The 21,960-nt window shown below is 38.0% G+C and overlaps 2 protein-coding genes across 2 annotated transcripts in view; both read left to right on the forward strand.

Moving 5' to 3' along the window:
* LOC146635296 (butyrophilin-like protein 2) overlaps positions 1-21,960 on the forward strand; it is a 614,223-nt gene that overhangs the window by 261,753 nt on the left and 330,510 nt on the right. The gene's annotated exons all lie outside the window — the stretch shown is intronic.
* On the forward strand, positions 5,159-13,800 carry LOC146635299 (V-set and immunoglobulin domain-containing protein 1-like). Its single transcript, XM_085346163.1, has 3 exons — positions 5,159-5,531; positions 10,390-10,746; positions 10,985-13,800. The coding sequence occupies exons 1-3, from the start codon at positions 5,465-5,467 to the stop codon at positions 11,164-11,166; spliced, it is 606 nt and encodes a 201-aa protein (XP_085202289.1). The 5' UTR covers positions 5,159-5,464; the 3' UTR covers positions 11,167-13,800.

Here is a 21,960-nt window from a genome sequence, read left to right on the forward strand (position 1 = left end):
ATCTCATACCACCTCAAAAATAATTAACTTCATAAAATTAAGATCGCAAATAGTCAGTAACTTTTTTAATATTTATTGTGCCTAAACAGAGTTAAAAAAAAATATATATATTTTACTGCCCTGCAGTAAATCCTGAGCCGTTGAAGTGTTACATCAGAAACAGGAAAGTGGACAACCACAGAGCTGCTGGCTTATGTTAACAGACTAACCACCGGCTGAAACACATGCAGTCCAGCATGTAAAAAACAACCGTGTAATTTGTTGACATTCAACGTTTGAACGCTGTGAACATTTATAGGATGAGTTTTGAATGCATCCCTAAAACACATTTTATCTAAGATAAATACAGTTAATTATTTAAGATGCACATTAATTGAAATTGAATAACATAAAGGATTAAGAATAGGCAGTTTGTGTGGCGGATATGTCCAAAAAATGATGCCAACAGACTATCTGAATATACTGAATACCTGCTTTTTCAATTAATAGATGTTTGTTTTTCTTCTTTCTCTAATGGATTGACCAAGATGACAAAACCAAAATAACAGTAAATGGAGGTGGACAGACTTTAACTCTAAAAAAGATGTACTTTTAAGCCTATGAAACTCACAAAATCTATGTCTATACTTCTATACTCTATACGCTTTATTCATAGTGTAACAGAGAAAATAATACATTTTCTAAATGAGGGTTTATAAGATTTTCAAATGATTGCATTATGCTTTTATTTATATTTTGAAAGGCTTAAAAATGCAGTTTTACCTCAAACCTCACCCATGGCACTAATCCTAAGACTTATTAAATATTACAGGAATTGGCTCTGTAAATGTTGCTTGCGAAAACCTCGATTGAAGCTGAACACCAAAAGTGAATTTTGGCGAGAAACTAATTTGTTTAATGGAAGACTCCACTTCTTTAGGTTGTAATTATATGTCACACCATTGATAATTCAATTGCACTGCCTCCCTATTAGCTTCAGAGACACATATACGATACTGGTTTTGATTTTTAGAGCTCTGCATGGAGACAGTGGCTCATAGACTCTGGAGCTCGCTCCCACAGAGATCTGTGAACTCAGTGGCATTTTTTAAAAGCAGCTAAAACCTCAGCTTTTTAAACTTACTTTTTGGTCCATTTCTGTTTAAGAAACAGGTCATTCTGCTCTAAGACACTGTGATATTTATCTTGAAAATGTCTATATGAATCACATTTCACTTTACCTTCTTTACTTTAACTATTAAATCAAACACATACAAAGGACATAATACAGTACCTCTGCTCCCCCTTATTAGCTTATGTTAACGATTTGAGATTTTGATATCACTATATGTGATATCCTCTGTGATGTCATTTTCTTCAAGTTCTGATGAAGAACCACAATGAACAGCAATATAATTTACTTTGTACATGTCTTACTGGGGACTTTATTTATTGCCAAGAAGAATAACAGATGATGTTTGGAACCAAATGCATGTATATAAACTTGACAACTGGATAAACGAAAAGCCCAAAATCTCATCACCTTTAAATTTTTTGTGAACAAGTCGTTTCACCAGCAGAACCAGTAACACCAGTAAAGTCACAACACAGACTGATCCAACAGATGACCACACAGAGACAACATGAGGAGAGAGCAATGGAGGAAGAGTGATGGAGGTGGAACCAGGTGGAGGTGTGGTGGTGTCCTTCTCTAAAATAAAGCAAACACAGTCATTAAGTTGTCGTCACATTGTGAATGTTGAAAGCTGCAGAAACACAGACAGGTGAGTGTGTCACCTGTGACAGTGATCCAGCTGGATGGAGACTCTCCATGACCGCTGATGTCACACTTGTAGAGGCCTTCATCAGACCTGGAAACATGCTGGATGGTCATGTGACCTGTAGGCTGCTTCCTGATGAGGGAGCCATCTTTATAGAAAGCAGCTGGGAGGTTGGAGGGAGTGGTCTCTGTTTTACAGAGCAGAGTGATGTCATCTCCCTCCATCACAGGGAGGACAGGACTCTGCAGGATCACTGATCCACCTCAACACAGAGACAAACTACAGCATTTCATCCATTTACACACAGCTTCATCAACACTAACTCCACACACTCAGCTTACCAGTGACTGTCAGGTTAACCATGTTACTGATGGGACCCTCTCTGGACTCACACCAGTAAACTCCAGTCTCCCATTTGTAGATGTGACTGATCTTACAGGAAGATCCAGCTGGTTTTCCCCACCCATCTCCACACTGAGTCCTCTGCCGTCTGCTTGTGTTTCTCCTCAGAGTCCATCCAGCAGAGCTGTCGTCCTCCTCACAGCTCAGAGACACAAAGTCTCCTTCAAAGAACTGAGAGCTGCTGGGACTCACAGTCAGACGAGCTTGATTTGTTGTGCAACACAGCAGAGTGATCAGAACTAGAAGAAATTACACTTACAGTCAGTTGTCAGAAAAACAAAGTACAGTATATCCGCTTTCAAGTCTAACGTTTTACATATAATCAATTCATAAAAAAAAGTCATTTGGTATTCAGATTAACTGTGAAAGTTTAAATCCTTATTGATTGTTGTTAAAGTTAACAATGCCATAATATAAAGAAAAGAGGAGGTGAGAGTAGTGGTTGTAATTGCAACAAAGCTGAGCAATACTTCAGTTAAATCCCCAAATTAAAACATTGAATTGAAATAAGTTTTGATTACAAATTAGGCGTTTTTTACAAAAAAAAATCCATTATGGTGGTATGAATGCATTCATACCACCATAATGGATTTTTTTTTAAATGGGGAAAATTAAAAGAAAAAATAAAAAGCATCTTTTTACGCAGGAAATCGTGGCTCTGACTACATATATGTTGGTTGACCTGAGAATAACGCAAAACATTTTTACACTGTTTTCAACTTCCAGGTACTTTTCATGAAAGTGAATCATAAAAATCATAAAAAAAATCAGCTGTCCAAGCTCATACAAAAATTTACAATCTGAACCTTCAAAACAATTTTTTAGGTCTTTTATGCCTTTTATGAATGTGATCACGGAAATTGGTGTAAATAAAACTACACTGCAAAATGCAAATTGTACATCTGAGAATTTTCAGTTTGTGCTTCACTTCTCACCTTAGTTCTGAAACAAAAGAACCAACAGGACCAACCCCAGTAGATAAGCAGAATTAAAACCAAATATAATTATCATCTTCGTTTTGCTATTCTTGTTGTCATCATCTTATTTCTTTTGATCAGAGCAGACAGTACAGTACAAAGGCATTTAAACACATTTTTACTTACAGAGCAGGCATTGCACAAATATGTTCTTCATTTTCCTTTTCAGTAATCAGATTTTTTTTCCTGTGATATCAGCTAAACCCGTCCTCTTCCTGCAAACAGTGGGGACGGGGCATAACACATATATAGATGTTATGCCCCGTCCCCACTGTTTGCTTCCTTCTTCACTCATTTTGTAACAGAGTATGTCCCTCTCTCACTCTCAGACTAAGCAGTGTTATTAGTCTTAACAATGTTTCAAAACAATCTAGCATCTATCACACAGCAACACCCAATGGACAGTTTTTGTAATGTCACATTTTAATAAGGCGATAACGTGAAACAACACAGCAAAGACTTGCACAATTCAAAATAAAGCTATACAATATATCAGACTATCATTAATTTCACAAATACTATTTTCCCCATGTTGCCTGTTTGTTCAGATGCTCAATCTGAATGTTGATTACTTTAGTGTAGGCTGCAGTGAGCTTTAGTTACTACAGTGGGAATTATTGTTTTTACAAATTACCTTCCCACCCTTAAAGAAAAAGAAGCATTCACTTCGCATACTTGATGTGGGTACGCATTGCACTAACAACCTCCTCCTTTTTGTCAATTTTCTTTTCACCTTGGCTAAATTTTATTATGAAAGCAGCACTTTTCCAGTTTAGGTGGAAGTGTTTAAAGTGGTCCGTATTCAGTTGAATTCCATTTTATTTATATAGTGCCAAATCACAACAACAGTCACCTCGAGATATTTCATATTGTAATAATATAAAAATCTTACCATAATGCAGGAAAAAACCTCAACAATCAGATGAACCTTTGTAAACAAACACTTGGCAACAGTGGGAAGAAAAAACTCCCTTTTAACATTAAGAAACCTCCAGCAGAATCAGGCTCAGGGAGAGGCGGCCATCTTCCATGACTAGTTGAGGGTAAGGGGATAAAAACAGGACAAAAGACACACTGTCAAAGAGAGCAAGAGGTTAATAATGTCACAATTTCCAGGGGCAAATCGTGCAGAGAGAGAGGAGTGGACTCAAACGCAGACATGGATGCAGGAGAATGATTTAACAGAAAACAGGCCTTTATTTTGGCTGATAAAATACACTACAAACGCGTGGAACACAGAAAACTAACCTGAACCCACTGACACACAGAGACACGGAGGGAATGAAAAAAGAGAGAGATACTGAAGAAACGCAGCTGGGAGAAATCAGAGCTAGTGAGACAAGGGGACGAAAAACCAGACCCACAAAAAAAAATTCCTGCATATTTTTTAAGTGAAGGACAACCTGGTTACCTGGTTCAAAACGACTTCCTCATAGTATTACTGGAGGTTAAGGCAATGGCATCCATATCAAGAATCTGGTTAGATACCGTATTTCAAAGATATTAGGTTACAGCTTATCGATTTAGTGATATAGTATTTGGAAGGTTCAAATAAATACAGGCCCCCCTTTTTATTTACATTCTGGTCCAGTGTGATCTACGTATAAAAATTTCACAAATGACTAAACAGAAAGGTTTCTCGGTTTCCCAGCTGGCCGCCCTATTCTGTATAAGTCACCAGAGGGCAGCAAAATACAAGGGGAAGAAAAACGTATGGGCTCCTGTGCTATTGTTACTTTAAAACCTGTGATGTAGCTTAAAAGCACACTATGCTGCCTTTATAGGTTTTAAACATGTCGACGGGTTAAAGATGGTTAATAAAATTTTACTTTGACATATTCTACGCAGCAGTGTTGGTGCAGACTATACACACCCCCACCGCAGAACAGACAGCAGAAAACGTAAACAGCCTCTCTGATTGGTGGATTCAAATTTAGCAGTTATGTAAGCGAATACATTTACTATCAACAACAGATATGTCTGTATAACATTAGGCTACTGGTTGGTCATTAAATAACATGTACAACTAAATTCAGTGATCTGCGAGTAAGAAAAACTATCATCGAAATGAAGTAGAGCAACAGAAGTAGCAAAACATTTGAATCGCAATGTGATCACGTGATTTACAGGAACGGGTGCAGCTCAGCAAACCTCCTCGAAATAGCACTCAACGTCCACACGCACACGCGCGCGCGCCCAATCGCAGGATCTACAGTTCAGCCGCTTTTCGGTGGCTTTCAACTGAAGTTTAATCAAACTTATTATTAAACTTCAATTGTTTGCTGTGATGGTCGTTATCACACTCACACAGCTGAACAACATGAAATGAGAGCGAACATGGTGCCCTTCCTGGTTTTGCTGTTTCTCTGTCAACGGATTTCTGCCACCGAAGGTACGGAAGTATTAGGTTAATGTATGTTATATGTGCCGTAAACTGTGACACATCTTTTTTGGTACTGTTCTTTTACACAGAGATTCTGGAAGGAATTTAGCAGGTTTGTTATTGTCCATATTTTAAGGGAGTTTTCTTTACGATGGGAAAATGTTTTATTCTGTTTCTTTAAGTTCCCAAAGAAGTATGATAAATGTTTTTTTATGATAAATTTGTTAATACTTTTAGCTAAATTTTTTATCCATAAATGTAAGTTTACTAACAAAACACCATATTTCTGTCATTATTTTAAGGATGTGGAAATGTACATACAATCAATATCAGACTCCACCAACAAAAATATGGAACGCCAGGACTGCCATAATGAATTAATTAAATACACCATTAAATAATTAATTAAATGTGGCAATAATTAATTAAAAAAGGAATTAATTAATTAAATAAATAGTTATGACACATGTAATTAATTAATTGTTGACACATTTAATTAATTATTTATGTATTTCACATTTTAATTAATTGTTGACACATTTAATTAATTATTTATGTATTTCACATTTTAATTAATTGTTGACACATTTAATTAATTATTTATGTATTTCACATTTTAATTAATTATTGACACATTTAATTAATTATTTATGTATTTCACATTTTAATTAATTATTGACACATTTAATTAATTATTTAATGATATATTTATTTATTTCATTTTGGCAGTCCTGGCGCCTGGCTCTTATCATGAAATAATTTTATCTGTCAGCCTCACCCATCAAACTCAGGGGGCGGGGTTAACGCTGCCCATGCAGCTTCTCTAACATTTGATTGGTTGCCGTGCAAAGTAAGTCAAAACAGGTCGATCCTAGATAATCGATTGCTTGTGTAGACTTGGGGCAGCCAGGTATCCCAGAATGCAGATCAAATCACAGGCAGCAATGGTGGTGGTGTAGTTTTAAAATACCCCGTTTTTCTGTCACCAGCTACACTTTTAACAGTGTTTTAGCCGCGAATGTCGCGACGTATGTCTGGTCAGGTTGTCAACATAGAACATGTTTGCAAAAGTGCTCAGATGTTTTCAGAGATTTCACTAGCTCTGCTAACAGTTAGCATGCAGAGCGCACCGAGGGGGTTACGTTAACCGGTTTGTTTACATATTCCACTCTCCGTGTTCCACATGTTGCATTCGCAGATTCTCATTTTCACCGAACGATCGTCTCTTTCCGCCTGGTCTTGTGTCTCTGTGCTTCTGTAACATAAAGAACGAGCTGACATTTTTCTCACGAAACCAGCGATCAGCTCAGCAGACCCTCAGTTTACCTGCATGCATCCTCCTCCTCATCTGTCAGCTGTTTAACACCTGCTGCTAATTCAAGAAACACGCCTAGTTACCTGGTGATAGTCACAGTTTAACTGGGCAGCCGGTGCTCGATATAACGCAATGTCAGCGCATTTTTCTGCACAAGATAAGGAAATATAGTGTTTTCCCCGAGCGCAGAGCTGCTGGAGCTTGTTTCCTTACAGAGCACTTTATAGGCGAACAGCTTCATCAGCGGCTGATGTCCAATCACCGGCACACAGCTTTGAAACCTCAGCTGAGTTTTAGCTCTCAGTGGTTAAACGCTGGACTTCATTCACTCAGGTTCTGTCTGTCGGGTCACGTTTACTTCGCTGTTTTATTTACAACTGAGCAAATCGGTTTGGCTGAGGTTAAAGTTACGTTTCATAACTGCATAGTTTCACAGACGTTTAATGGTTCACTGGCACATGTGTTAGACTGAACTATCATCTAAATATCATCTGTTTTTTAATAGTTATTCAACTGTATTCTAAGCACCAGCTGTCTGTTAGAATGTGATTTTTTTTCTCTCTCTGTTGGCAGAGGTATAAAAATGCGCAGGAAAATCTGACGTGCATGGCAAACTTCACCGACGATATTTAGGGAGGAATAAACACACATCAAACATAAATGAACCATTTGCCTGTCTCCATAATTGAGAGAATTTTCTCTTCTTATGTCAACACTCTCTCTCTTTTTTTTTTGCTTTTTTTTTGCTTTTTCGGTCATGTTATGTTTACCTGTCAAAGGCTTGTTACAAACTATGAAACACATTGTGCAGACTTCTGGATGTTAGAAGAAAACCAATACTGCTCATGAAGGAGACTAAAGGCAGGAAGGTGTCCTTTAAAACTAAACATGTTAATAGGACCTCCCTGTTTATATCATAGTTTATGATATAGCACATGTATTTCAGTAATAGCCTGCTGATTTCAGTGTAGTGGTGAACAGTCGCACAGCTCACGTAGGCATTATCTGTGATACTCCTTAACTATAATTTATCCAAGTTAACTTCAGTTAACCATTCAGACAGTTCTTTTGCAATGAAAAACATAAACACAGCTGTTAACATTATAGCTGCTTATGCAGTAACCATGGTAACCACGGACTGAGCGGCTGGATCGACGGAGGTCAGACAACAATTTTACATGTATGATCTTAAAACAGGACACAGCCACTATACGTGCTGGCCTCATATCAAATGTGAAGGCAGACTGAGTCTATGTTTGACGTTTGTTTATATCTAATCTTCCTTTTCAAACATTTAAACAGCAGCGAGTCTGCAGCTGAGGGAATACAAATTCAAATTGTCGGAACAGGTTTGCTTGTTTCTTGGATTCATTTGGTGATTTATTAAATGTATAACTGTTATTCTAATCTGCTGCTGAGTCTCTTACACTTTTCTTTATGCTGTATATTTTCACGTCTCTGGAATAGTTGGCAGTTAGATAGTCAGCTGGGAAACTTTGTGTTAACTCATGGAGCTGAGGATATCGTGGATATGCTGACCTCGCTGCGTGGTGTACAGAGCGAGGTCAGCATGATTAATATTCACAATAAAAATATTAGCCGAACATCATGAAGTCTGTATGTGTTTCATAGTGTCGAACAACCTTTGTACAGTTAAAGCCAGCAGTTACTACATGACGGAAACACCAACGTTATCTCTTTTATGTGTTTATACACAGGTCACGCTGATTACTGAACAAAAACCCAAAGATCAGATGTTAAACAGATTTATTTGCTCTCTCTCCTCCTTAAACATGTTTTTAATGTTAGTTATAATTCAGAATTGGCGACTGAAACACGTAGGACACATAAGAACATCAGGAAATAAAACATCGATAAATATAACCTCAGTAAAAGAAGTCAGCGGGGGTTACTACAGCTGTGTACCGGGGCCTGCGCTTTGTCGGTGGGATTGCTTGCGAGGCGAGCGGGTCTATCCCACGCTTTGCCGTGAGACTGGGCAGACATCTCCGAAATCATCGAAGCACTTTTGCAAAGAGGCTGTATCTTGACAAACCGACCAGACACATGAAGATTAAACCACTACATTCTCGGCTAAAAAAATATTAAAACGGTATTTGGTAACACACAAACAGGGTTTTTCAAAGCTCAGTTCTGTTAGCTTCCACATGCCGGTTGTTGTGTGCTAGAAACAATGGCCACCAGGCCAAAGCAATGGTTTTGACTCGATCAGCGTTAACCCCGCCCCCTGAGTTTGATGGGTGAGGCTGACAGATAAAATTATTTCATGATGAGAGCCAGGCGCCAGGACTGCCAAAATGAAATAAATAAATATATCATTAAATAATTAATTAAATGTGTCAATAATTAATTAAAATGTGAAATACATAAATAATTAATTATATGTGTCAATAATTAATTAATTAAATGTGTCAATAATTAATTAAAATGTGAAATACATAAATAATTAATTATATGTGCCAATAATTAATTAATTAAATGTGTCAATAATTAATTAAAATGTGAAATACATAAATAATTAATTATATGTGTCAATAATTAATTAATTAAATGTGTCAATAATTAATTAAAATGTGAAATACATAAATAATTAATTAAATGTGTCAATAATTAATTAATTAAATGTGTCAATAATTAATTAAAATGTGAAATACATAAATAATTAATTAAATGTGTCAATAATTAATTAATTAAATGTGTCAATAATTAATTAAAATGTGAAATACATAAATAATTAATTAAATGTGTCAATAATTAATTAATTACATGCGTCATAACTATTTAATTAATTAATTAATTCCAATTTTAATTAATTATTGCCACATTTAATTAATTATTTAATGGTGTATTTAATTAATTCATTATGGCAGTCCTGGCGTTCCATACAAAAAGGCTCTCAAAACAATATATGTATGTGAATTTTTGCGTGTATTCTTATAATTGTTACCTTTTTCTTTTACCCCTGGCTTTGTGTGTTCATGTTCTGTTGTTTTGTATACTTCATCTGTTCGTTATGTGTGCGAGATCTCGCAAAACAAACTCGGGATCTCGCAAAAGTTTTAGCCGCATTCTTCGGACGCCGGCTCGAAGCCGACCGGGAGGTCAAGGCACGATGTGCCGGGAAAGCGGTGTTCCTCCCGGCTGTAGTAGGTCTCGACCTCCCGTTAGCTTCGAGCTAACGTACGATTCATCCACCTGTTATTTATCAGGTTCGCGGGGAGTTGGTTCCCAAACTTATTTTGGTATGTGCTTTTTTTCACGTCACGCTGTGTGCCACGTGATTGTTTACATGAGATGAATTGCAGAATGTAAGAATCATGTGCCTTAACTTGCCTCTTCCAAGCACCAGTTAAGTCGCCTATAGTCTGTTTATTTAGAGAATGTGACGTTATTCAGTGCTCCTCCCAAAGACCGTTGAGGCTGTTTGTGTCACTCCACAGAGCTTAGTGGTTCCTCTGGAAGCAGGTAGCTCTGATTGGCTGCTGTTGAAATAATAGCCTTTAACCTCTTCTGGGTTGTTTCCGCTTTCAGATCTGAAAATTATCACAGCTGAGTCTGGACAAAAGAGCGTCACTCTGACATGTCGAGCTCCAAACAACAGCAAGAACCTGATAGGTGTGGAGTGGAATAGAGCTGACCTGAAAGAAGAATATGTCCTCTTGTATCGGGATGAGCAGTTTGTCCCAGATTACCAGCATCCATCTTTTAAGAACCGGGTGGATCTGAATGACACACAGATGAAGGATGGAGACGTGTCTCTGATTCTGAAGGATGTGATTACTGCCGATGATGGGATATACGTGTGTCGTGTCCTCATCCCAGGAACAAAGCGCAGAAAGAGAACTGCTGAAACTGTCAGGAGCATCAGACTGAGTGTTGTTCCTCCAGGTGAGTGAGTAGAGTTGAGTGTGTGTGTGATCAGAGGTGAAGCTGCTTCCTGGTTGTTGATGTTTGTTTCTAAAGATGTTGTTGATGAGACTTTGTAGAAAGCAGCTGGTCTGAGTGATGTGATCAGAGTGCAGTAGATAATGTCTGACAGCAGTTTGAAGAGGAAATGGATTCTGTTCTGTTCTTCACTCATCACCTACCTGACAGCTGACACCTCACACCTGTTTCTCACCTGCAGGTCAGTCAGGAGGACTCACAGAGGATGGAGGGAAGGAGGATGGAGGGAAGGAGGATGGATCTGTTGGATTAATCGTTGGTCTGTCTGTTGCTGCTGTCGTCATTGTTGCCACTCTTGCTGGTTTTTTGATCTACAGAAAAAAAAAGAGTCAGAGTCCATACCAGCTTCCAGCTGAGCTGTAGTCTATTTGAAATGTTTCAAAGCTTTTTTTACATCTTAACTGTGAGTCTTCTGTTGCTGTTCCAAAGCTTCAGTGGAGACATGGAAATATGACCTAGCTCCCGAATCTGGGCCCTGCACTATGAAGTGCGTTCAATTAACACCAGGGTACCTTTTCGTCATCTGCATTAATTTACGCTAACATTGGCAATGAGGATGACCAGGTTCACATGAACGGGATAGCATGGGCGATATCTCACCATCGCATTGATCATTGTAGCCGATTGGCTGATTTTAACATTTTTTTTGTTTTGTTTTCTAAACTATTAGAAAAATATGAAGAGGTAACACATAAAACAGAAAAGTAGCACTGCTGCAAACAAGGCAGAGAAGGAGTTGAAAAGCAGTGCATTTCATTAGATTTCATTTTTAGTTTTAAAAGTGCTTTGTATGTGTAAGCTTGAACAGTATTGGTCAGTAAGACTGACCCTTAAAGGCAGGAAGTAAAGACAGGAAAATGGTGAGTGTGTGTGAGCAAGTGGGAGAAGATGTAGTTTTAGTACTAGCAGGCATTGTAAAGCCCAGAAGTACAAAATGTTTGCAGGCAGAAGGTTAGAATAATTTTTTTTGATTACATTAAAAAAAAAAAAAAGCTGCATCGAAGAATCTGTATATATTGCTGATGCTCATTGCGGAAACACAGACTTGTGAAACCTTCTATCCACTTGCACAGGTCAGAGGGATCCTCCAGGAATGATGATGGTAATTTCTGAAGACTTATTGGTCAGAAGCCAGTGATTTCATCCCTGCTGATCTCCAATCTGGATCTTAACCTGATCCGCAGGTATGAAATCACTGCTTTCTGAGCAATCAATTCTCTATGAAATAACATCACCGTTCCTGGAGGACCCCTCTAATCTCTGCACTGGTACTAGGAGAAATTTATCTAGCGTTTGTTTTTCTGATGAGCATCAGTAATAAATACAGATTTTTAGATGCAGCTATTCATTTTGTCCCCCCAGATTAACGATGTACCAGTAAGACGTGAACCATTTTTTTAGTATAGAAAAAAAACAGGTTTAATCATAAAGTTACCTGGATAGCACAAAATTCCGCTTCTGCTATGTAGAATAAAGCACTTCATGAACTTTTACCATCTACCTAATCATCCTCATCTGACAAACAAACAGCAGAGGTGATAAAAAATGAAAATGGATTTTGGATCCATGAATTTAAGCATTTCCATACTATTGGTGCAATAAGGGTGTGTTAGGCAAAAAATGAAATGAAAAATAAATAAATATAATAAAAACTTATAGAAATTAGATATAAATAAAAAAAAAACAGTAAAATATATCAACATAATCATGCATCAGCCTGAACGATGCAATTCATCACTTTGTGTGAGGAGCTGAAAATCCACTAGAGATCTACAGATGTGATGTTTGAATCAGAGAGTTGTCTGATAATGATCCAGAAACCTGGATCTGTCACACTGAGTCAATTAGAATACAATAGCCCTTTGTTGTCATTGTACAATTAAATTGTAAGTGTTCCACGCCAACTGGGAATAAAATATAAATGCTAATAGGAAGGAATAAATTACAAACAAGAGAAATATACATTAAACAATTATTTTCTTTTCAATATGAATGCCATGTTTGAAGCTAAAGCAGGTTTCTCAGCTAAACGTACTATACATACAACGTATACTATATATACAACGTTCTGACTCGTTGACATTCTTGACATTATTTAGCAGTGGCTCACAGTTATTCATAGGTTTAACAATGTTATCTCCCGCTGTCTCAAAAGTTAACACATACCAACTATGCTTATGAAGAAAACCAATTAAAAACCATAAAAATAATAAATATTAAAAAGTAACATGTATTGAAATTAAAACTAAAATAAATTAAAAACAATAACCCAAAGTACTGAGATCCCTTTGAGATATGGGATAGGCTCCACGTGCTCTTTCTTTCTTTCTTTTTTTATGGTTGTTCATATATTTCATGTTCATTGGCTGTCTTTGTAGATGTTATCTTGGATAATGGAGAAGATTAGCAAAAAGTGCATCCTGATTTAAAAAAAAAAAAAAAAATCCAATATCCATCTTCCTTCTTCCACTTGTCCAAGTCAGTGTTGCTCAGGGGTTGGAGTTTTCCAAGGTGTGATATGGATAGGTACTATGCTTGTATCTATATTTTGGTTCATTGGCTGTCTCTGTAGATGTTATCATAAATAATGGAGGAGATTAGCAATCTTTTTTTTTCTTTTCTTTTTTTAAATCAGTCTTCTTCCAACCCTCTCTCAGGGTTGTGAGGGAGGGGGCCTGGAGCCTATCCCAGCTGTCATAGGGCAGGAGGCTCAAATGCACATTGTTTCAGTAACAGTGCACCACTGTTTAAAGAAAATAACATTGGCTTAAACCAAATAAGGATGAAGCAAGGACTTTTGGCAGACAATGAAGGATTTGTGAACAACTGCTACAGCCTTAAAATTTAATGAAGCTCGTTCCAGATTTGTTTAAAATATAAATTTCCCCCATTAAGACTGAATAGGATTAATGTAAAACGAATAAAGTATCCTGCTTATTTTTGACTTCTATCCTGCAAAAGAAAACCTAAATAAATAAATAAATAAATAATAATATAACACAGTTCCTGATGTTTGTTGTCTGTTTTCCTGCTTTGGTTCTTTACTCTAGAAGTGAATTTGACATGTTCAACATGTTCATGCGGGTCTAAGAGAAGCTGCAGCACTAAAGGTTTAAAGATAATTGATCGCGCCTCTCCCTGAGCCTGATTCTGCTGGAGGTTTCTTAATGTTAAAAGGGAGTTTTTTCTTCCCACTGTTGGATAGAGGATAGAGGAGGGACGTTTACCATACTGTAACTTTGAAAGTATTTGTTCCTGTCATTCAGGGAAGTAAAATTTTCTGTAATCAATAAAGGGGGAAATCTGCTGTTGCTGTTAAAGGAACTTTAGTCATATTAGTGCTATAACAGCAGCTACTCAGAGACTGAAACCCCAGAGCAGACGCAGCACACAGATCTCTGATAAAACTGGCCGTGAGAGTGGAAACTTTGAATGTCAAACGTGCAAAGTTTCCGCTCTCATGTTTCCTCTGGTGGCTCTGTGAAGTCATACCAAAAACACCAAATGAGTTTAACTGAAGCTGTTTGAGAGTCAGGGGACTTCACTGGTTATTGTCAGTTATTATGAAATAAAACTCCAAGAGAGGGAAAAAGAAAGTTATGCAGTAAGTTTTGTTTCACAAGAATCGAGAGAGAGCGAGAGAGAAGACCACGCCCACTAGCAGTTTGTTTATCAGTGGAAAGTTTTCACAATTTGTCCTGGTATTTTACTCGTTCGAGGCATCTTAATGATATAAAGATCACTGTCCATGAATCAGATGGATAAACAGGTTTTTCTCTGTTTAATATGCAGATAAAAGTGAGTCACTTAAAACAAATGACCTCATTACAAATGAACCAGCTGGAGCTTTGGGGCCCTCTGGAGGTCTGATTTAAACACAGAGGCTGCTCTTATGAACACGACACGTATCTATTCATGGACTTCTAATATTTATGTTATGTCTTTAATAATATTTATAAACCAGAGTGTTGACTGACAAGTGGAGTGTTTGAATGTGTGTATGAAATATCAAGAAGCATTAATCAGCGCTGACTCACACATACACCCTGTCTTATCATAACCTGAATTCGGTTCAGCCCTTCCGTGGAAACGTATAACCTTCATTTGTATGTTTGTCCCTAACAGTCGGAGCAAATATAGAAAAACAGCTTTAAACACGTTCCTGGATTCATCTACAGCAGAGCTGAAGCTGGCTGAGCTGTTACTGGAATTCAAAGAACTGAGAAACACGTGTCCTGCACATGTTACTGTTAATCTGGATAATTTTCATTGATATAATTGGTGTGACTGCTTATAATATTTAGTGTCTGCTGGCTCTTTGCAGAGGGCACAGCAGAAGAAGCCCATTTTCTGTTTAATATTCACTGATTGTTTAACTTCTCTGATGTTTATTGATCCACTGTAATGTAGATTGTTTGCTCTCTATCAGCTCATATTTACAATTTTTATCATTTTCGGTTTTTTCCCTCTCATTAAAGGTCAGAGGTCACAGTGAACACCTTCACGTGTTATTGGTCGGACAGAATCTCCTGTGCTGCCACCTGCTGGTGATGAACTGTCAGAGGGCTTCATACACCAATCACTATAAGCATGTTATTCAGTTATAACCTTAATGACATAAACTACACACACACACACAAAACAGAAAAACAAAAACAAAAAAACCTACATGAATATGAAAGGGGTCTGAAAGATGTCAAGGACTTTTTTTTTACTACTGAATGGAAACTTATTACTATTCACATCGTGTGAACAGAATCTGAAGCTCAGTGATATATTTTGTTCATGTTTGACCTGTTTGTGTATTATAAGTATTTCATTTTGTTTCAACATCATGCATTTTTCTCCTCTAATAACAGGATCAGACGAGTTACTGAAAAGCTGTTGTACTCTAAGCCAACAATGGGAAACAGATGTATCTTTCTTTTTCAACAATGGGTTTTCTATGACCTTCTATGATGTATTTTGTCTCCGTGATACTGCAGGCTGACTCAGAGGTGACGTGAACTCATACGTTTGATGTCTCACATATTTGCTTCAGGTGATGCTGCCTCAGTAACTAAGTAGACTCAATAACACGTCCAAGAAGAACAAGATTTCTTTAAGCTTATCAGAAAAAGGATATGAGCAGAGATCTCGCTGAAACACACCTCAGGTGACCAGCAGAGGGAGAGAAATCCACTGAACAGGTGAGCATGCATATTTAAAGAAACAAAAGAAACCTGATGTCAGACTGAGATGCATCTGTTACTCTGACGCTGAGTTCTGGACTCACACTAAGGCTACGTTCACACTGCAGGTGTTGATTCTCAATTCCGATTTTTTGATCAAATCTGATTTTTTTGTCTGCTTGTTCACACTACAAATAAAATGCGACAGCAAAGGTGCTCTAGTGTGAACGCTCAAAGCGGCCCGCATGCGCAAAAGAAGACGTCACACACAACGCGCTCTGTTTAGACCCAGAACAAACAATAATGTTTGACTGATGGGCCTTAATATAAAGACTTCGGACTTCACGTTTCCCACTTTTGTGCTTTAAGTTTTGTTATTTACATAATAACGTAGATAACCTAATAATGATCCTTATTGCTGTTTTAGAGGAGCGGTGCTTCAAAGGATAGTTGCAGATTTCTGTCAGAATCTGCAGATTATACAGTACATAAAATATACGTGAAAATAAAATGTTCACGTTTCCCCAACGTTGTCTTCCCAACAGTTTCACTAACATCTACACTTATTGGCCAGGAAGCGTTCGCGATGTCTTCTCCGGAGCTGATAATTGGCGTCTGTCTTGTGTCAGTGATGTAAAAGACGGATTTAATGCGACATGACCATTCAAACAGCAGTCGCTTTCTAAAACATCGGATATGTATCGGATTCAGGACCACATATGAAAGTGACCCAGATCGGATGTGAAAATATCGGATTTGTGCCGTTCACACTGTCATAGCATGATCGGATATGGGTCGCATAGGGTCAAAAAAGTTGGATTTGATGCGCTTTCGCCTGCAGTGTGAACGTAGCCAAAGACAAAAAGGTTGCATCATATCTGGATGTGTGCTGAATCATCAGGAATAATAACATGCCAGAAAACTGAAGAATACCTGAGGGCCTCATTCTAGCTCACCTGGTCCCTTTACCTGAGTAACATCCCCCATAAACTGATGTAAAATGGTAAGATTGGTGCATAAAGATTCATCGTCTGACCCTCTGCTGAATGGGTCTCTCACAATGCTCAAACACAGAGCCTCCTTTCATGAACCGGGTTCTTATTTTGGACCAAGCTGCACAGAAGCGACATTTGACTTTTTTTCCCCTCTAAAAACATGATCATTGATCGATTAGGAATTACCTGAGTGTGAATGGGAGACATATCACATGACTTATTTATACTCAGTTTGTGTGATTATTTTTGTTAACTGATGATTTGTAAAATTATTGAAATTACTTTTTGATGAAAGTGTTAGTAATGACTGGTTGAAAGTAAGAATGTCATATTCATATTGTCATATTTTTCTACTCCTGTATGTGGATTCATCGTAAAGAATTTGAAGACGACACTCAGTTGAGCAGCAAATATAGGCTTCCTCACATCTCACAGGAGGATGAGGTGCATTTTGTTTTATGTATTTAATGTTCTAGTTTAATTTAGTTTACAGTACACCTGTTTAACTTGCTGATGTAAAGCACATTACTCCATCTACAGTTCAGATGCTGTGTGGTTGTGCCAGCTGCAGGCTGAAATCTGAGATTTATTGGATTTAGGTTTGGACATTTTTTTCATTTCTTAGGCAGTGAAGAAGGGGCAAAGGGCAATAATGTTCACCATGAACTGAAATAAATCAGCACAAATAGTTACATAAAAATTCAGTGTTGAACTCTGTTTGATGTGTCTACAACTGTAAAAACCAACCTCTGTCCATTAAGCAGCTTCTCTTATTATCATGAAAAGTAAACATGTTTTAGAGAAAATTCACTTTCTCTACATGTGTGTCACTGTCCACGTTGTGTGCATTGCACATTTGCACTTTCTGTGAACTTTTATTTTGTGGTAAAAACAAACAAACAAACAGATGAATGCTGCACTTTGTGTGCAGTTTCTTTTCATCATTACTCCCTCTGAAACAGCAAACAGCTATGACCCTGCGAGACCGCTGAAGGTGATGCAACATCTGTCTATGTGCTAGAAAAACAACCCAGTATGTGTGGAGTAGGTCGAGCTGGATAACATGCAGTGACTGTTTTCAAAGACAATCTCTGCAGGCATGGACGTGCACGCTTAGGTCCGTTGACATTGCCTTAGGGGAGAGTCTCTGATTGGCTGAAGCTGCATGACTGTTTGCAATGATTGGCCAACTGAAAAAAAAAAATCCACCACACCCTCAACTGTACATTCAAGTCATTTATTTCAGTGCAACTGTAAAACTGCAAACACACACACAGCATGTAATTAAATAACTAACATATGCTGCACAGAGGTGCAGGATGTATTTTACAGCAGAGCTTGATCCTATGCTGATACATTTTAAACAGTCAGCAGTTTGTTAAGTTCACAGGCAAAAAATAATAGAATATAATTTTATTTTTATATTTCAATATCACAATAATCTTCCAATTTAGAACTACAAGTTAAAAAAGACCTAACATAAATAAAATACACTTCAGCTAAATACTTCTAATTTATTTTCCAAAACCACGCTGAGCCGCAGTACAAGGACTAAAGAGCCGCATGCGGCTCCGGAGCCGCAGATTGCCGACCCCTGGTTTAGACTGACTCAACCAAAAAGTCCCGAGTGTCACCTTTCCTTTTTCAAACATGTCACGACTATTGACATTTGAAGTGCACAGAAAAGAGGCTGATTGGCTCATTACAAGAAAGCTAAGAAATGATTGGACCAGACTGCTGACAACACAAAGGCGTTTCACAGCGCGGGAAAGGATTGTTAGTGTTTGCCTAACACACAGTGGTTGTCCTGGTTTCCTCCCCTCACCTTCAATTGTTCACAGCAGAAGGTTGTCGCTCCCCAAACCTGATTCTAAGATTTCTTTCTGCTAAAAGGGAGTTCCTACCAACTGTCACCAAGTGCATGATGTTATTATTGTTATTGCAGGGTCTTTATAGGGTCTGTATAAATAAAATTGAATTGAACTGTATAAGGTGTCACCTGGTTCTATTTATTGTCTTAAGGTCAAATACTCCCAGCAGTCTCATGTATCAGAGAGTCTGCTGTTTTCTGTTGTTATGGACATTTTTAACAATAACCTGCAACACACCCAGTGAGCTTGATTTGATGTGGGTTTAATAAACACATTGCAATGTGGAGAGAGCATCCCAGTGAAACACCAGGACCATCTCTGAATTGTGGCCACCGCCCTTACATCTTATATACAGACACACAGACAAAGAACATTTCTCAAACTCTTACATGTTGGCCCCTCTCATGGGGTGGGGTGGGGGGCTATACCTCCTCCCTCACAGAGAGAATTATGACCTTGTTTTCTGCTTAGCCTTCACCTAAGGATTTACATCCCTGATAAGCAGGAGTCCCACTATCTGTTTAATGTCTCCCATTACAATGGCCTCACTGTGTTAACTTTCCACATGCATGTAAAGTAGTGGCAGGACTGCTCTTACTATGGTAAAGTGAGAAAGTAATATTGCTATAACTAATGTGATATGATTAAATATGTGATTAATACATGAGAAAAGAAATCTGCCACCACATTGCATTGCTCTAAGAATTTCTTACAAACTGCAACCATGAGGTACAAATACAACTCAGATTTCAGTCGATTAATTGCAATCAGAGCTGGTTCGATTTTTTAAATAATAGGGAAATATGCATCAATGCTTCCCTTATGACTTCTTTTAGCAGAGTAAATAATGGAGCATCCTTTATGACAATAAAGCAGTAAAAAAACAACAACTTTTCGTTGTTTTTTTTCCTATCAGCTTAGCTCTCTGACATGTCTCCTCAATGTGATGTTTGTGTAAAGTATGTTTGGTCAGAGGGTTCCTTCGTAAGTGTGCATGCGCCATTAGCGTGCTGCCTGCTGTAACCTATAATTTCTTTCGGGATTAATAAGGTATTTCTGATTCTGACTAACTTCCCAGATTGGAGTTGCAAAGAAATTAAATACTTGGAACATATATTAGAAGGAACAGACTTTATTCCGTTTGACAGACTAGTTATACAACATGGGATCAGCAAGAAAAGATTTTTAGAATATCAACAAATTAAATCCATAGTAAAAAAATAATAAAATAAAATAAACCCAGTCAAGTTGAATTACAAACACCACCAAGTGTGGTACAATGTTTTACTCTTAATCTGCCCAAATCATTGTCTAAAATATACAAAACACTTTCTAAAATAGATGAATCAAAAAAAAAAAGACCTTGCATCATTCCTGCACCTCGTGATGTTTTCTTTACAATTCCAGGAAACAAGACAAAAAAGGGAAGTTTGAAAAAATTTGTTCCTGCCATTCAGTAGAAGAATAAGGTTCCTGTAATGAATAAAGGGGAAATCTTCTGGTAATGTTAAAGGAACTTTAGTCATATAAATACTTTAACAGCAGCTACTCACAGACTAAAACCTGAGAGCAGAGCAGACTCAGGATCACAGATTATGATGAAAACAGGCTCTGTGCTGTGGCCTGATCTGAATTTACTATATAGAGTAATGTGCAAAAGTTTTACAGGTGTGGAAAAAATGCTGTAAACATAGAATGCTCTCAGAAATAAAAATGGTTGTTTTTTGGTCCCAAATGTATTCTGCAGCAGGACAATGATCCCAAACACACAGCCAAAGTCATTAAGAACTATCTTCAGCGTAAAGAAGAACAAGAAGTACTGGAAGTGATGATATGGCCCCCACAGAGCCCTGATCTCAACATCATCGAGTATGTCTGGGATTAGAGGAAGACACAGAAGGGGCCCGTTCTTCGTACGTCGCTTACTACATCCAAGATCAAATGACACATCCAAGATCAAATCATCGCGCTAACCGTGAGCTCGCTAATCCGGTTCCCCGAACACACCTGCTGTTGACGATTACTACAGCTGGACGCAGGAATGTGACATCACTGGGTGTCGTAAAAGGGGCTATGCATCGATAGTAGAAACATTGATCGGCAACCCGCTGATTGGTCGGCGAAAATGTCCAAGGGGCGTGCTCGGTATTTTCTGGCAGCAGAGCAAGAACTCATGAGTGAGGGATTTCAGGAGTTTCAGAGTTTAATTAAAACGCAAGAGAACACTGCAAAGGCTGCAAAAGCAAGGAGAGAGGGCTGGCAGAAAGTTGCTGACAAATCAAACTCGTAGGTAATTTAATAATAATAATAATAATGGATTGGGTTTATATAGCGCTTTCCAAGGCACCCAAAGCGCTTTACGATACCACTATTCATTCACTCCCACATTCACACACTGGTGGAGGCAGCTACGGTTGTAGCCAGGCTGCCATATCGCGCCATCGGCCCCTCTGGCCAACACCAGTAGGCGGTAGGGTAGATCTATCATATGACACTATATTGTCCAATATCATATGGCATTATATTATATTATAATATGTTATATTATATCCCCTTTCACATTAGAGCCACAACAGGACCCACAAGAACATGGGAACAAGTAAAAGTGGAATACAGGAGTATTCTACAGAATGGTAATATTTATCTCTTAGATTGCTTTTCGTCTCTTGGCAAGGTAATACTGGCCTGTAATACTCTGTTAGTTTGTTCATAACAGCAACCAAGAAAAGGGCAGAGGAAAAAAAGACAGGTGGTGGTCCTGCACCCCCTCGTCAACAAGTTGGTTAAGTAAATAATACCCTCACGGGAATATCGATATCTCTCTATGAGCACACTGTCGCGCTGAGCTAAAGGATCCTGTCTGTCCCGCAATATACGCTGAATTCTGAAAACTCTCCTTATCAATCTTGCACCTTCCGCAATGGGTTGCTTGCGTAAACGGACAGGACATGGCTGCGACAGGCTTCCCAAATCCACCTTCGCTTTTATAGCCGTGGTCTCTCATCTTGATTACACAAAGTAATTTACAATTACTACTCTGAAATATGAATTACATCTGTAATAATCACATACATGTAATAGAATGTTAATAGTACATTTCCCTTTTTTAGGAAATGACCT

Source organism: Diplotaxodon limnothrissa, linkage group LG3 (genome assembly GCF_057381915.1).
Source record: "Diplotaxodon limnothrissa isolate DT_005_m linkage group LG3, D_limnothrissa_male_GT1.1, whole genome shotgun sequence".
In the NCBI taxonomy this organism is placed as follows: domain Eukaryota; kingdom Metazoa; phylum Chordata; class Actinopteri; order Cichliformes; family Cichlidae; genus Diplotaxodon; species Diplotaxodon limnothrissa.